The 17,404-nt window shown below is 38.9% G+C and overlaps 1 protein-coding gene across 2 annotated transcripts in view; it reads left to right on the top strand.

Annotated features, from left to right (window-relative positions):
- Window positions 1-303: 303 nt before the first annotated feature.
- The window catches only part of CAPN7 (calpain 7), a 36,874-nt gene continuing 19,773 nt past the window's right edge, over window positions 304-17,404 (top strand). The window contains exons 1-7 of one of the 2 annotated variants that reach the window (XM_066351837.1): window positions 304-649; window positions 3,546-3,654; window positions 7,018-7,175; window positions 8,076-8,143; window positions 9,992-10,192; window positions 11,938-12,024; window positions 17,086-17,212. In XM_066351837.1, coding sequence (XP_066207934.1) covers window positions 548-649; window positions 3,546-3,654; window positions 7,018-7,175; window positions 8,076-8,143; window positions 9,992-10,192; window positions 11,938-12,024; window positions 17,086-17,212 — 852 coding nt within the window. In that variant the 5' untranslated portion in view covers window positions 304-547. The remainder of the gene's footprint in view (window positions 650-3,545; window positions 3,655-7,017; window positions 7,176-8,075; window positions 8,144-9,991; window positions 10,193-11,937; window positions 12,025-17,085; window positions 17,213-17,404) is intronic. The other variant, XM_066351836.1, reaches the window with a different exon arrangement.

Here is a 17,404-nt window from a genome sequence, read left to right as displayed (position 1 = left end):
CTAAAGGAGAATGCTTGTTCACCTTAAAAAGGCCATCCGAGCGTCTTGCCTTCAACACCCTTCATCCTCCACACAAACCGGGAACATCCTGCGTTCAGACGTGGTACCGCTTTCACACGCACAATCTTAGGAGCCCTGGCGGTCACGTGCGCACCTGCGCCTCAGGCCCGGCCCCGCCCACCGCCTGCGCACTGGCGGGAGGAGTCTGGCTTCCACCATCCCAGCCTTAGAGAAACTTCCCGAGGGCCAGGCTGCGCTTGCGCAGTATTGCCGGTGGGCGGGGCGAGAGGTGCGGCGGCCCAGTAGCGTGCCCCCCCCTTACACACACACACACCGGCTGGGTGCAGGGATTACGCCGTCGGGGTGCGACGTCGCGGCTGACCGGCTGGGGAAGGCTCGCTCTTTTTCCGAGGCTGCTGAGTAAACTTCGCCGGCACTCGCACGGCTCTCCGAAGTCCTTGCCCCGCCTCCCTGGTGCGCCGCGCGTGGCGAGAAAAGCCTTTTTGCCAGCGCCTCGCTCCCTCCCCCGGCGCGGGGCCTCGGCGCCATGGACTCGTCGGCGCTGGAGCGGGACGCCGTGCAGTTCGCCCGGCTGGCGGTGCAGCGCGACCATGAAGGTCGCTATGCAGAGGCGGTGTTTTACTACAAGGTAAGCCGGGGTCCGCGGATGCCGTCGGAGCGGCCAGTAGGCGGGGTCCAGGTGCCGAGGCGACCAGGCCCGCTCGACTTGCCTTTTCATCCTCTTCCTTCTCTTCCGCTGTCCTGCTCAGGGGAGAGGCGACGCGGCTGTGGAGGCCCGCCACCCCCACGCCCACCTGGGCTTCTGCCACCGGCCCGGGGGCGGGGTCGTCGATTTGGAGTGACCACTGCTCTGGTTGCAGTCCTGCTGGCAGTGCCCGCCGCTGAGCTGCTCGTCGCGGCAGTGGGCAGGTGTGGTAGTTAGCTAGTTAATTCTGTCACCTGGTTTAGATTTATGGTTACTGGGAAGTGGTCTGTAGTATACACTAAAATAATGCGTGTTTCTTTGAAGGAAATGAAAAGTAAATTTACAAAGAAAATGTCTTTTATCCTAGCATTTGATATATATCTTTGTGCTTGTCTTTCTATGCATGTTTGTGTACACTTTTTTTTTTTAAACAAACTTGTATCCTGTTCATACTGTTCTTTTTCTTTGAACTTTTAAAGTCATTAAATTTACTTCTGTAATATCTTAATAAGATGCATAGCCAAAAAAAAAAAGCATAGCATTCCATTATGTGGTTGTACTGTAATTTATTTACAAACTATTGGGCATTTAGGTTCATTCTGGTTTTTTAGCATCGTAATGGTTCGATTAATATCCTTACAACTAATGCTTTACACATTACTTTGGTATTTCTTTTGTATAAATTATACTCAGGACAGAATTACTAAATCAGAGTATGAGCTTCTGCAGTCTACCCTCTGCTCTCCAATCCTGAGGACTTGCACACACACCCCTGCAGCTTTGACCATGCCCACTTCCTCCTTGCGGAGGTGGCTATATCTTTATAATATTGTCAGACTTAAATAATACAAGTCGTAGTCTTTTTTTTTTTTTTTAATTAACGGATATGCCATCAGTAATGTGTGGTTTACTTTTCTTAGATTAGTATTTTATCTCCATTTTATAATGTATATTTAGAGACTTTTGGTTTGTTTCAGAATCATTTCTTTTGGACTTTTTTGGGGGGGGGCAGAGGACAATTTCATGAAGGTGGTATTTCTTTAAAAGTAAAATTCTGTGTATTTTAGTTTTGTAAAATAACTGGTTAGTATTCATAGGTTAAAATAGTGCCATATAATATATCTTTTACAAAGCAAAGGAAAATACTGTGCAGAGCCTCTTGTCTTGTTATAGGATTACTGTATATGCATATCACAAGGAAGAATTTTTTGTCCTTGAGAAAGTCTGAAGTCCTGCTTCTGGGAACTATCAATATTTATATAAACTTTATGAGATACTTAGTGTTATCATCTTATTACTGTTCTATAAGAGATTCCTTAATTGTTAGTTACTTTCAAATAGAAATGAAATGAGTAAAATAAAATTGATACCAGCAATTTTTTTAATTGGCTTTATTTCTTTTAAGCAAGAGAATTTGAAAATTGGTATTTACTTGCAAGATAATTAAAGGGATAAAATGTATATTTATACACATATATTACATCAATTTATTGAAGTATAGCTACAATGTAGTTAGATAATGATGGTACAGTATTTAATGTTTACATGTAAAGTTATATTTTCCTCCCCTGAAGTATCTGAGTTACAGAATCTGAGGAAATCATAGTTTTTCTACCCCCATAGCCTTTAGACTGAATTTCCATTTGGATCAAAACTATAGTCTTGTTATTGATTTTGTTAGGGTCAATGAAACAATTCCTGTTCCAAAAACTGGATTTAAAAAGTGACGTTCAGGGATAGCTTCTTCGGATCTAGACAATTAGCCATGAAGCTTCACGAAGTGTATGTACATGCTTAGGTTACTGCAGAGAAGGGATTGCTCTTTGAAGGAATCTTTCTTTGGTCCTTCTCAGTGGTAGCATGGGTATAATCTTCCTGAAGTAGTGATGGAGGCTCTTCCTCACTACCCACAGCATAGCTGGCTGTGGAAGTTATAGATTGAATAACTGGAAGGAGAATCCAGGTTTGTTTGTTTGTTTTAATTAAAATAAATTGATTTCATACAGCGGAAATAAATATGCTTTAAAATGTGTCACCCTTTGACAATATTTTCTATGGAGAATAAGATTTTCTTTCCACTATGAGATACTTACCCTACATAATACCTTTTAATCTTTTCTTGACATTTAATTTTATTGGTTATCATTATCTATTCTAATGTTTTTAAGGCTCAATTCACCATTTTAAGGTATATACTTTTAAGACTGACCTATTGATTAAAGAAAACAAAATATAAACCATTGCTATCCTGAGAAAAAGTTTATAATCAATCCCTTCTTTTTGAGTTCATGAATTTTCAACAATACAAGAAAATTAAGAACATTGAGCCTGACCTGTGGTGGCACAGTGGATAAAGTGTTGACCTGGACCCTGAGGTCGCTGGTTCAAAACCCTGGTCCTGCCTGTTCAAGGCACATATGGGAGTTCATGCTTCCTGTTCCCTCTCTTCCCCTCTCCCCCCTCCCCTCTCACCTATCCTCTCTCTCTTCTCCTCTCTCCTCTCCTCTCTCCCTTCTCTCTCCTCTCTCTTCTCCTCTCTCCTCTCTCCCTTCTCCTCTCTCCCTTCTCCTCTCTCCCTTCTCCTCTCTCCCTTCTCCTCTCTCCTCTCTTCCTTCTCCTTTCTCCTGTCTAAAATGAATAAATTAAATTTTTAAAAAAACATTGAGAACTGAAAAAAAGGTATTGGAGGATTATACAACTCATTTACTTTATTTTTTAAAATTACTAATATCTTAAGGACATTCTTGTTTTGCATTCATAGAAGCCAATAATTAGAAGGTGGTAAAGAAAACTCAAACAATAATTCATCTATTAAATTCCTTTGAATTCTTATTTTTAGGAAGCTGCACAAGCCTTAATTTATGCTGAGATGGCAGGATCAAGCCTAGAACGCATTCAAGAAAAAATAAATGAGTATCTGGAAAGAGTTCAGGCTTTACATTCAGCAGGTTAGTAAAAGACTACTAAACATGTCACAGTGTTATTTTCTTTTCTTCCATCACATCTTATTTTTCCACTATATTTCTTTCTCCTTTTCGTCTTTGGATCTTGAATCTCAGTCTCTTGCTGCTCATTTTTCTTTTGGTAATCACATCTGTAAAAGTCATAACATGTAAATAAGTGCTACATCTGTGAAGAAAAACCTTAGAGATAATACAGTCCATCTCCTAATTTCCCAGAAGTATAGAAATGGTGAATTATTCACGTTCTGACTGTATCATTGGCAAAGTCAGGATTAGTATCCCAATAAAATCTGCTTTTTAGGCCCTGGCCGGTTGGCTCAGCGGTAGAGCTTCGGCCTGGCGTGCGGGGGACCCAGGTTCGATTCCCAGCCAGGGCACATAGGATAAGCGCCCATTTGCTTCTCTACCCCCCCTTCTTCTCTGTCTCTCTCTTCCCCTCCCGCAGCCAAGGCTCCATTGGAGCAAAGATGGCCTGGGCGCTGGGGATGGCTCCTTGGCCTCTGCCCCAGGCGCTACTAGAGTGGCTCTGGTCGCGGCAGAGCGAAGCCCCGGAGGGGCAGAGCATCGCCCCCTGGTGGGCAGAGCGTCACCCCCTGGTGGGCGTGCCCGGTGGATCCCGGTTGGGCGCATGCGGGAGTCTGTCTGACTGTCTCTCCCCGTTTCCAGCTTTGGAAAAATACAAAAAAAAAAAAATCTGCTTTTTAAAGATCTGTTACCTGGCCTCTCCTCAGAGTAAGGTAAAAGGACCACCCTTCAATGTTTCAGGACTTAGCAGTAGGTTCACAGTCTCTTCTTTATCAGTATCATCAAGCTCAAGACCTTACAAAATCTTTTTTTAGACCACATCTTGGAAAAGCGACATGTAAACAGACCTGAAACAGCCTGTATTTGTGTTCATAAATAACATGGCAAATGCTGTAAAACAAGTATACACAGGCTTAATGGTCACAGTTTTGTTAGATGTGAGTGGTTTCTGTCAAAATCTGCTGTTCATATGGGAAGAAAAGAAAATGATAGCCTCTTGACATTTTGTTTTAGAAATGCATTCATCCTGCTAAGGACTCTTTTTTAACCCTTTTTCCTGTGGCTATATAATAAGCCACAAGCAGTTTAAGCAGTGATTTTTAATCCTTTCCATTTTATGGCAAACATAAACGAATTACTAAAACTCCAAATATATATTTTTTGCCAATCTGATAAGAGAAAAAAACCTAGGTATGATTTTGATTTATTCACACCACACAGCTATTGTTGTGTTGGTTGTCATTTTTTTTATTTGGCAATCTAAGGGAAAAGAGGTTGGTGCCCCTTACTAAATAGTCAGCTGTTACAGGCATGTTTTAAAAATTCTTGTTGCACACCAGTTGAAAATCGCTTGCTTACAGGAATCTTTTCTTATTCAGCACTTCCTGATAGACTTTGTCCTATATTCCACCACTCAGTCTAAGTAGATAAGAGCATTAGTTATAACAGGGATCCCCAAACTTTTTACACAGGGGGCCAGTTCACTGTCCCTCAGACTGTTGGAGGGCCGGACTATAAAAAAAAACTATGAACAAATTCCTATGCACACTGCACATATCTTATTTTAAAGTAAAAAAACAAAACGGGAACAAATATATTTAAAATAAAGAACAAGTAAATTTAAATCAACAAACTGACCAGTATTTCAGTGGGAACTATGGGCCTGCTTTTGGCTAATGAGATGGTCAATGTGCTCCTCTCACTGACCACCAATGAAAGAGGTGCCCCTTCTGGAATTGCGGCGGGGGCCGGATAAATGGCCTCAAGGGGCTGCATGCGGCCCGTGGGCCGTAGTTTGGGGACCCCTGAGTTATAAGCACGTCGTTAGGATAAAGTAGATTTGATGGTTGGATTTTCTGTCCTGACAGTGCCCTTAAAGACAAGGTGGTTTAGTTTGAGACAGGTCCCAGAAATTGTGTGTTTGGAAATGTGGACTGCCTGTGCATCAGGATGCGATTTGATAAAAAGTTACTTTGAGCCTGGCCGGTGGTGGCACAATGGATTGAGTGTCATATTAAAATGGGATGCTGAGGGCCCGGGTTCAAGACCCTGAGGTCACAGGCTCGAGTTTGGCCTCATTGGCTTGAGTGTGGGGGTTCCCCCCCACTGCCCATCAAGGCAGTAGGAAAAACAATCAATGAACGACTAAGTGTCGCAACTACAAGCTAATGCTGCTCATCTCTCTCCCTTCCTGTTTCTCCCTCTCTCTCTCTCTCTCTCTCTCTCTCTCTTAAAAAAATAAAAGAAAACAGATCATTGAACATTAAAAAAATAATAAATAAAAGATCCAAGTTAGTTCCTACCCTTTACTTGTAGCCGTGAAATCTTAGGTCAAATCAGTCATTCTCAGCTGAAGGGATTTTGCCCCTAGGGAGTCATTTGGCAATGTCTGGTGAGATTTTTTTATTTTTACACTAGAGGGAGGTGGACAGTATGTTTCTGTTATTTAATTAACAGAGATAGAGGCCAGGGATACTGTGAAAAATCCTACAGTGCACAGGACAGTCCACATCAAAGAATTAGCCAGTCAGAATATCAGAGTGCCAAGGCTGAGAAACCCTGAACTAGATATGTTAACATTTTTGAGCTTTGGTTTCTTCATTTTATTAATGGGATTAGTACATATTTCAGAGGTGTTATTGGTGGTTAAAGTTTTAAAAGAATTACCGTATACCTTTAAGAGACAAAATGTGTAAAGCTTTTTTTTTTTTTTCTTCTTCTGAAGCTGGAAATGGGGAGAGACAGTCAGACAGACTCCCGCATGCGCCCGACCGGGATCCACCCGGCACGCCCCTGTGGGCGATGCTCTGCCCACCAGGAGGCGATGCTCTGCCCCTCTGGGGGTGTTGCTCTGCCGCGACCAGAGCCATTCTAGCGCCTGGGGCAGAGGCCAAGGAGCCATCCCCAGCGCCCAGGCCATCTTTACTCCAATGGAGCCTTGGCTGCGGGAGGGGAAGAGAGAGACAGAGAGGAAGGAGGGGGTCGGGGGTGGAGAAGCAAATGGGCGCTTCTCCTGTGTGCCCTGGCCGGGAATCGAACCCAGGTGCCCCACACACCAGGCCAATGCTCTACCGCTGAGCCAACCGGCCAGGTCAAAGCTTTTTTAATTACACCTTTATGGAGATATAATTCACATACCATAAAATTCACTTTTTTTGTATACAATTCAGTGGTTTTTAAGCACAACTCTACCTTGCTAAGCTTTTTTAATGGAAAGAGTATAAAGTTTGGTAAAGAAAGTCTTAAATGTATTAAAATGCTATGTTGTCTCCTGGGTAGATATATACAGTAATATTTCTTCGATGTGGCTTTTCTCCTATCCAGTTCAGTCAAAGAGTGCTGATCCTTTGAAATCAAAACATCAGTTGGACTTGGAGCGTGCCCATTTCCTTGTTACTCAAGCTTTTGACGAAGATGAGAAAGGAAATGTTGAAGATGCTATAGAGTTGTATACAGAAGCTGTAGATCTCTGTCTAAAAACTGTATGTATAGCTACAAGTTAATTCGGTGGAATTATGCTAAGAAATTTCTCCCTTTATTAGTGCATTTTACTTAACAATTCCTTAAAGAAAAAGGTTATTGTGTTATAAATGTAACTAAGTTACTCATTAAAAGATGAAGAGTAGAAAATTAATAATGGATTTTAATATCTTCTTAAGACAGCATTATCATTAGGCAGTTGTTTTCTAAATTACAGACACTATTTTAACCTTTTTACATATAACTAAAACTAACTACAAGAAGAATCCACCATCACAAATTTAGAATAAACTTCCTTTTTTTTTCCAGCTTCAGACACTAAAAACTGAGGTAGTGGTTTGGAAGGGCTTTATTAATTTGCAGTGTAAAAATCTGTAGCTATATGCTGAGTGGCTTTTATTGTTCTCTGAGGAGCCTTTTGGGTGGGACTGTTAGCTTTAAGGGGCATCTAGTCCATAAGAGCAATGCATTTGACAGGAGGGTGAGGTGAAATACACAGTAAAGAGTGGTCTCAGTATTGTTCAGAGCACGGGCTTTTTGTCCTGGGGTTTTTTGTTAAGGAGAACTGTCTGCCTGATTTCTGTGGGTACCTGAGACTGGATGTGAGTGCTGGTTTTCTGAAGTTCCTGCCGCTCAGCCTTCCATGGCACCAAGGTCATACGGTTAGTTGTGTTACAGTTACCGCTTGTCTGCATTAAGTGGCCTTAAAGCTGACTTCTATGACAGGCTTTCAACACTATTTTAAATGATACCCTTAAGGATGGAAAGAAAATGTTTTCGTTTATTCTCATAATTTCAAGAAGTATAACGTGCATGATTAATTCTTTTGCTTAGAAATGTCATGGGTCAAGGAAATTAAAAAATAATTATGCTTCAGAATGTTTAACTCTCTTTCTCTTAAGTCCTGTGAAACTGCTGATAAAACTCTGCAAAATAAACTGAAACAGTTGGCTCGGCAGGCACTAGATAGGTGAGTTTTGGTCACTCAAGTCCTTATCCATGGATGTGTGTATTGTGTCACTTAAATGTGACAGATTTGTCTGTGTTAGAGCTCTTCGTAACAAGTGTACATCTTTTACCTGAGATCGAGAATAAGTCTTTCTTTCTCTAAATGAATTTACTCCTCTCTAGTTTCCTGCTTTAAATTTTAAAATAACATCAAGAAAAATTTTTTTAGCTCTTTCTATGCGTAGGACAAAAATGATTATATTTGAAATAGAAGACTTCCCTTCTGTTTTGTAAATCAGATTTCCAAAGACGAGAATTTCCAGAGAGCCTTCTAGAGCTAATACTAAAAATAAAGAAATTGAGAATGAGCCAGCTTACAGCCATACACATGCCCCAAATTATACAATGTTTGTAACTCCTTCAGCTCTGTTCAAATGCCAACTTTTCAATAAGGCATGCCCTAACCATTCAGTAAGAAACTGAATCTCCTTCTTGCTTACTCTGTTGTAATATTCTTTTCCATAACTCGTACCACTTTCTAAGGCAAACAAAATTTACCAGTTTATAGTGGTTATTATTAATGTTATCCCTTCTGACCCTCATCACCTCAATGCAAACTCTATGATTACAGGGAATTTTTGTTCAATACTGCAACCAAGCACATAGCAGAGTGCTGGATATGTAGACATTTGTTGAAAGTATGGTTAGATTTGCACAATAGATTTATACCTCATGAAGAGTGTTCTAGGCAAGAAAAGGGTAGAAGTTATTCTTATAGCTATAATTCATAAATTACCTCCTTTTGAGGCTCTGATTAGGTAGCTATACCACCCCTAGACCCTCGTTTTTTATTGATGTGTAACAGTCATTCCTCCTTTTCATTTCTATCACCTGACCTTCAGTCTGTTTTTCCACATCCTTGAAGATATGGACATTTAACACATAAGTTATCTTTTCCAGTTTCCATTTTGACTTCTTTCACCAGTCAGAATCTTAAATGATTTTTGTTACCTATGTGGATAACCCGTCCAGTATTCTCTGACTTGATCCTAAGTGCAGCGGGGTAGGTCAGTCATGGGCTCCTTTGAGGATCTGTTCAAAATTATGGATCCATTCTCTAAGAAAAATGTACATAAAATTTTTTGGCATATAATTTTCTAGTGTTCACAAGACTCTTTAAGCTCATGTACTGACCTCAGGTTAAGAACTTACTATTTTTTAGCTTGTTAGTTCTTTGACAGAATAAAGTCAAGATTTCCTTGAATATGATGTGAGGCCTGTAATCCGACCCTGCCACTGGTCTCTTGTGCTTACTTTCATTTACACTGTTCACAGGGGTGACATCCATTCTTTTGAAATTACTTTAACTCACTATGCTGTTTCATACTTCCATACATTGCATACACCGGTCTCTCTGCTTAGAATGCTTCCTCACTACCCAGGTAGACTTCTCTGCAGCTCAAACGTCAGTTCAGAACAAAAACATTCCCTGCTTCACCCTCTCTTCCCAGTTCATTAAGTTACTATCTTCTGCTGTGCATTCACTCACATGTAATACTTCATCTTGGCGTCTGTCACTTATGATGCAGCTGTCTCTGCCCACAAAACTATGAGCTCCTTAAGAGTAGGAACTGTGTTTCATACATTCTTGTATCCCTCTTGCATAGTATCTGATATATAATAAGTACTCAATGTCAATAGAACATTGTTTGAAAAAATACCTTTGGGATTAGCTTAAGTAATGAACAGTTGACTAGTATGTACTAATTCGTTAGGAGTGCTTGACTAGTTCTTGAAGTAAATTTTGTTTTCTGGAAAGCTTTAATGTGAAAATGAAAACTAGAATTGTTTTTCTGTACCTCTCTTGTAGAGCAGAAGCACTGAGTGAGCCTTTAACAAAGCCGTTATGCAAAGTCAAGCCAACCAATATTAAACCAAAGCCACCTCCAACAAGAGCACATTTTCCACTAGGAACTAGTCCCTTCCTTGAAAGACCTCTGCCGTTTATAAGTCCACAGTCATGTGATGCACAAGGCCAGAGATATACAGCAGAAGAAATAGAAGTTCTCAGGTAAATTAGTTTATGATTCATTGTAATGAACAATTTTGTTAATGTAATCAACACAGGTAATTTTATTCTCATTAGTTTTGCTGAGTTATTTCACATCTTGATTATAGTGTGTAATGCTATTATGTAATTATAAATTGTCATATAGTCACAACTTGAAAATTTAAAATTTGTTCTAATATATTTTATTTTTTTATTTTCTAATATATTTTTGTATTAACATTTTTACTAGACACATTTTCCTGAAAATATTAACATTCTTCAAAATTGAGCATTAAAGGTTAGATAGCAAAGCAGACCAGTCAGTTATCTGTGCAACTTTGTAACCAGAGCCTTAATAGGAAATATAAATTGCTACCTTGAAATAGCAATCTAGGCCAGGGGTCAGCAAAGGAAAGCGTTAAGCTATGAATGGTTTTGCATTCTTTAAAGAGTTGTGAAAATGAAAACAAAAAAGCAAGATTGTGTGACTGAGACCTCATTGCAAAGCCAAAACTTTTTTCTCTCTGGCCCTTTACAGAAAACATTTGCCAACCCCTGGTTTAGGAAGCCAGCTCCTGGTCTAGAAGAGCCTCAAGGGTGTTTAAAATGCAGAACAGTGATGTGGAAACCTTGAGTGCATCTGAGCCAGCGTAGATGGGGTCAGTCTCTGGAGTCAGTGTGTCTGTTCTTCAGTTGGACTTGGGAAAAGATCCAACCTACTTAGAGTTGTTCAAATCAGGTAGCTGCTCGTTTTTAATTTCCTAAAATTGAGCTGAAAGGGCTCCTTCCTATGTAACAGCCACCTGAGGACATTTTTCTTTCTTTTCCTGCCATAGATTTTCATTCTACTCCTGCTAGTGTGGCTGTCTTTGCATATGAACCAACACAACACAGCAGGATAAAAAAGGGTTGTTTTGGAAGCAGTCCAACACTCTCTACTCTGCATTCAAGAGCTCTCTTTTTGCACACTTCTGACATACCATACTATAACTAAACAAGGCTGTATTTCTGCTTAGCAAATGCAGCTATTCTTCCAAGTGGAAAGCTCTCTCCTCTCATCCTCTCAGAATAAGTATACTCACAGTCATTACATGCATCTCTTACTGACTGTATTAATTGTTCCTCAGAATCAATCACGGTCTCCTTGAATGTTGGTACCTGGAGACCAAATTGTGAAGTTACCCTGCAATTGCTGCTACATAAAATGAGGGGAAGAAATGGGAGGAGGAAATAGTTAATATATACAAACATTTATACAAAAGGAGAAAAAAATATGCAAAGCTACTACAAACAGCATTTCTTTGTCAAGAGGCCGTAGCTGCTCAACAATACTTTCCTTTTTCACTACCCATTATATATTCTCATATCCAGAAAATCTGAAGACATATTTTCAGAAATAAAAATGTAATTTTTTTTTATCTCAACATAACTAAGCAGTTGCTTTCTCCCTTTGAACTTAGGACAGAATTCACTTTGTGCCATGGTGTCAAGGACACTTTCAATACCTCTGGTATGGGCCTGTCTTGAGACTGTTGTTTTGTTATGAAGGATGTTAATCGTAAAAACATAAGTCTACTGAATTGAATTGAATCAGTTATTTTCTGGTATTCAACTATTTTGTGAAAATTTTGTCCAAATATCTCAACAATATGAAATTGTTTATTCAATTTTATTACTGCACATACCTGTCATTTAAATTTTAAGTAGTTTAAATAAGTTTGGTAATGTGAACATTTACTTTAGTTTCTTTTTCTTGTGTTTTATAGGACAACATCAAAAATAAATGGTGTAGAATACGTTCCTTTCATGAGTATTGACCTGAGGGAACGTTTTGCCTATCCAATGCCTTTTTGGTGAGTAAGTACTCTTGCAGTTTTTACTTCCAAGATTTTAATTTCTCAGTGCTTTTTCAGTACTCTGAAGTCTAGTTAACTTTACAGTCTTGAAATTAAACATTTGTAAATACAGAATTTGGGAGTGTGGCTATGGGAGGGAGGAGGGGCAGCATAGCAAACAGGACCTCTTTCTTTTATCTCCTTTCGCCTCACATTATGCTCGTAGTGTCTAGCACAGTACCTGGCACAAGTAAGTACTCAATAAATTATTGTTGAATTGGTGTTTGATCACAAAAGAAATGCAAGTGAATAAAAACTGACTAGAAAAGTGGAGTAGAATGACAATATTGTTGTTTGCTAAGAAGAGACAATTCAAGAAAGGGCTAATTATGAAGGTGTTAGCACAGCCTTCCAGGACAGTGGCAGTTTCTGTCAGGAGCCTTAAATATGTTGTATGGTTCAAGACCCCCAGCTTGTAGTCATCTTAAAGAAATAATTTGGTTAAGGATGTATGTGTATATAGTAAGAGCTTTCATCAAAGCATATGTTTTAGCAAAAAATTATTGAAAAAAACTAAATATCTAACAATATGGTAATGACCAAATACTGGTACTTTGTTATTATCATATTAAATATTATGCTTCCCATAAAATAATAAGTCCTTGGAAAATGGAGGGAAAATACTTGCAATCTAATAAAAAGATAGAAAATTATACATAAAACATTGATTTTTTTTTCATTTTACTATAGATATATAGAAAAATTATATAAAGATAAACATCAGAATGTTCTGTTTTTATTTATAGGTAGCAAAATTCTATGATTTGACCAGTTTTGTGGGTTTTTTAGTGAAAGAGACAGGAAGGGAGAGAGATGAGAAGCATTAAGTCATTGTTGCAGCACCTTAGTTGTTCATTGATTGCTTTCTTATATGTGCCTTGACTGAGGAGCTCCAGCTGAGCCAATGATCCCTGGCTCAAGCCAGCGACCTTGGGTTCAAGCCAGTGACTATGGGATCATGTTTATGATCCCACACTCAAGCCAGTGACCCTGTGCTCAGCTGGGGAGCCTGCACTCAAGCCAGCAACCTACTGCGCCACCACCAGTCTAGCTCAAAAATTTTTTTTTTTTCAGGCCTGACCTATGGTGTCACAGTGCATAAAGCACTGACTTGGAACACTGAGGTCTCTGGTTCGAAACCCTGGGCTTGCCTGGTCAAGGTACATGTGGGAGTTGATGCTTCCTGCTCCTCCCCCCCCCCCCCCTCATTTAAAATAGTAAAATCTTGAAAAAAATAAAAAATATTTTTTCTGCAAAATTTCTGCAATGTACATGTTATATTATCAGAAAACATCAGCATTGAATGCTTGTTATATGAAGACTGTATAAAAGATTCTATAAAGAATAAGAACTGCCTTCTCATTTCTGGTGTTTTACTGTTCTTGGATGGGCAGAAGTTTGACATCTTTTTTTTTTTTTTTTTTTTACAGAGACAGAAAGAGTCAGAGAGAGGGATAGATAGGGACAGACAGACAGGAATGGAGAGAGATGAGAAGCATCAATCATCAGTTTTCCGTTCCAACCCCTTAGTTGTTCATTGATTGCTTTCTCATATATGCCTTGACCGTGGGCCTTCAGCAGACCAAGTAACCCCTTGCTCGAGCCAGCGACCTTGGGTCCAAGCTGGTGAGCTTTGCTCAAACCAGATGAGCCCGCGCTCAAACTGGCGACCTCAGGGTCTCAAACCTGGGTCCTCCGCATTCCAGTCTGACACTCTGTCCACTGCGCCACCGCCTGGTCAGGCAAGTTAGACATCTTTCAAAGCCAAATTTCTTTACTCGGGCAACCATGTGATGCTAAATTTTTAAATCTGAGAGTTTTTATAGCATTGATGTTAAGGACACACATTGCAGAGCCAAGTTGTTCAGTTTCATGCTGTATATGATACTGCACACATTTTTTAATCTGCCTCAGTCAGTTGTCTATGACTTGGCTTAATCCTATAGCTAGCACTCAGAGTAACTAGTGGCCTCACTCACTGGCAGGCCAGCAGAATGCTTAAAGCATGACAGGTAGAAACTGGGTAGAGGATAGCATGTTCTTAAATAGTTATATCCAAGTAGAGATGTAAAATCACAGTGCCAATCTTTGTGTAGTAAATTAAAGTAAATCATAGCTTTAGTGCTCATGCAACAAAATTTATAAGAATATTATACCGCTGCAAGCAGTCAAGTTTCCAAGAATTAAATAACAGAGAAGTGCTTACAATAGAATTGAAACAGTAAAATATAATATCGTACAAGCTTCTTTAATTTAGTCATAGTACTTGTCAATTGGAAATTTACATTTTTGTGTGTGATTTCTTGCTCAATGCTTGTCCTCCACACTGGATTATAAACTGCATTAAGGACAAAAAAAACATGTCTATTTTAATTAAGTTGCACTCCAGTGCCTAGCACACTGTCTAGCATTTAACAGGTTCTCAGTAAACACTTAATGAATTAATTAACTTTGGGGAAAAGTCAAGAATAAATTCTAAAGTTAACTGCTGTAACTGGCAAGATATTTTTCTTTCTCATTTTCTAGATTATTTTATGGTGAAGATAATCAGAAAAATAACATTAACATCTTTAAATTCAAAGATAACACTGCTAAGAAAAGGCTTCACAATTTTTGAATCTTTGATAGAATGATTTAAAAACATTTTTGTGTTATTGTATTATAATAAAAATTATAAAATTTTTAATATCTTTAAATTTATTAGAAAAACCAATTTGGTAATTAGTGGTGACTTTTGAGAAAAATATGGAGGAATCTTAAGTTTACTCTGTATCATGATTCACATGGCAGATTAATATAATAGTTAGCTTATACATTTGATTTAGCCTTATTTTTTTTCCTCAAAAGTTTGTGATGGGCTCATTTAAATTCTTCTAACTTCACTCATCTCACTTTTTATTTCCCGTCAGTTTTTGTACTAAGGTACCAAAATCTTACCCAAAACACTAATGGTTTTCTGAGATCTGCGGTGATTATCAAAATAGTTTGAGAAATGTTAGATGCCATATTCTACTCTAAGAGATTTAGAATAAGCATTGGCTTATTAAAAATTTAGAGATGGCCTAACCAGGCGGTGGCGCAGTGGATAGAGCATCAGACTGGGATGCAGAGGACCCAGATTCGAGACCCCGAGATTGCCAGCTTGAGCACAGGCTCATCTGGTTTGAGCAAAAGCCCACCAGCTTGAACCCAAGGTTGCTGGCTCCAGCAAGGGGTTACTTGGTCTGCTGAAGGCCCACGGTCAAGGCATGTATGAGAAAGCAATCAATGAACAACTAAGGTGTTGCAACACGCAATGAAAAACTAATAATTGATGCTTCTCATCTCTCTCCGTTCCTGTCTGTCCCTGTCTATCCCTCTCTCTGACCACTCTCTGTCTCTGTAAAAAATAAAAAATTAAAAAAAAAATTTAGAGATGTTCTCCAGCACAAAAAAACAATACAGTACTTTAACCAGGAATTTGCAGATCACACTGGACCACAAACCCTCTTTCTCCTAGTATCTGTGAATAATCTGAAAAAAGAATGTTACAGTTGTTTCATTTTGTATATTATATACCTTATACCAGTGATCCCCAACCCCCAGGCCATGGACCTGTGACGGTCCGTGGGCCATTTGTACCAGTCCGCAGAGAAAGAATAAATAACTTACATTATTTCCGTTTTATTTATATTTAAGTCTGAATGATGTTTTATTGTTTAAAAATGACCAGATTCCCTCTGTTACATCCGCCTAAGACTCACTCTTGATGCTTGTCTCGGTCACGTGATACATTTATCCATCCCACCCTAAAAGCCGGTCCATGAAAATATTTTCTGACATTAAACTGGTTCGTGGCCCAAAAAGGTTGGAACCACTGTGTTATACTATCCTAGAAAGCTTTTGAAACAATGATTTGTTACCTTTTCTGTAGAAGAGGTGTGAGGAAAGGTAGATTTTTTTATTTTGTTGTATATATCAATTTTAGAGAAATAATACGCAGATTATTTTGCCAACATACAGTGAGTAGAGGGTAATAGATAAGAATGGTGGGGGGTGGGAGACCTGAATTTAAACACCAGTTCTGCTACTTCTTAGTTGTTTGACCATGACAAGTTGTATAATCACTTTAAGCCTTTTCAGAAAATATTTGCTGCCTAACCCGGCAGTGGGGCAGTGGATAGAGTGTTGGCCTGGGATGCTTAGGACCCAGGTTCAAAACCTGGAGGTCGCTGACTTGAGTACGGGCTCACCACTTGAGCATGAGATCACTGGCTTGGAAATGGGATCATAGACATGACCCCATGGTTGCTAGCTTGGGTCACTGGCTTGAGCAAGAGGTCACTTGCTCTGCTGGAGCCCCCCACTCCAAGAAACAATTGAGAAAACAACCAATGAACAACTAAGAAGCCACAACAAAGAATTGATGCTTCTCATCTCTCTCCCTTCTTGTCTATCCCTGTCTGTCCTTTCCTGCCCCCCCTTTCTAAACCATATATATATATATATATTATATATATATATATATTTGCTTTAACAGAATTGTTTTGAGGATTCAATGAATAATATATATAAAGTACTTAGCATAATGCTAAATGGTTATTCTTCAGTAATTAGCGACTCATTATTAGCCTTGCAGAGAAGAATTTGTCAAGAGCTAGCATAAAGCTCTGTAGCTTCCTAGGTCATTTTGAATGAATCAGCTTATATTGTTGTTAATGGTTCCATTTTATTTAAACTGAATTTCCTAATCATTAACCATGCTATATTAAACATTAAAAAAAGTATAAATGAATTTAAGTTGCTCTTTTGGTTTCAGTTATGTGTGTGTGTTTCTTTTTTAATTGGGGAGGATAATCAGATTTACTGGATTCATGGTTAAGTGTAAAGAGCCAGACTTGACCAGAGAATTAGTTTAGGGTGACACAAATATAGATATAATCACTATACCAAAATAAATTTAGGCAATTTAATTTTGGCTTTGAGTCATCACTTAAGATGATTTCTAGTCTTGTTTTTTAATTTTTATTATTACCTCAGTGATAGACTGGGCAAGCTACCATTATCACCAAAACAAAAAGCTACATTTTCCAAATGGGTACGCCCAGAAGACCTCACCAACAATCCTACAATGATTTATACTGTGTCCAGTTTCAGCATAAAGCAGGTAAACATTTATTTTGTATAATTTATACGAAAGCTAACATTTTAAAGTAATTTGAATATAGATTTGACTTTTTTAGGTTTTTATTATATATTCAGATGTATAATTGGAAAAATTACATACTTAGATAATAAAAATATGAATAGCTGTTTTGAGTAATCAGATTTTTATACTGATACTTGCAGATAAGATAAT

The sequence above is a fragment of the Saccopteryx leptura genome, chromosome 10 (genome assembly GCF_036850995.1).
Source record: "Saccopteryx leptura isolate mSacLep1 chromosome 10, mSacLep1_pri_phased_curated, whole genome shotgun sequence".
NCBI lineage: Eukaryota > Metazoa > Chordata > Mammalia > Chiroptera > Emballonuridae > Saccopteryx > Saccopteryx leptura.
Note: the sequence above shows the minus strand (reverse complement) of the source record. Positions and strands in the feature narration are given on the sequence as shown.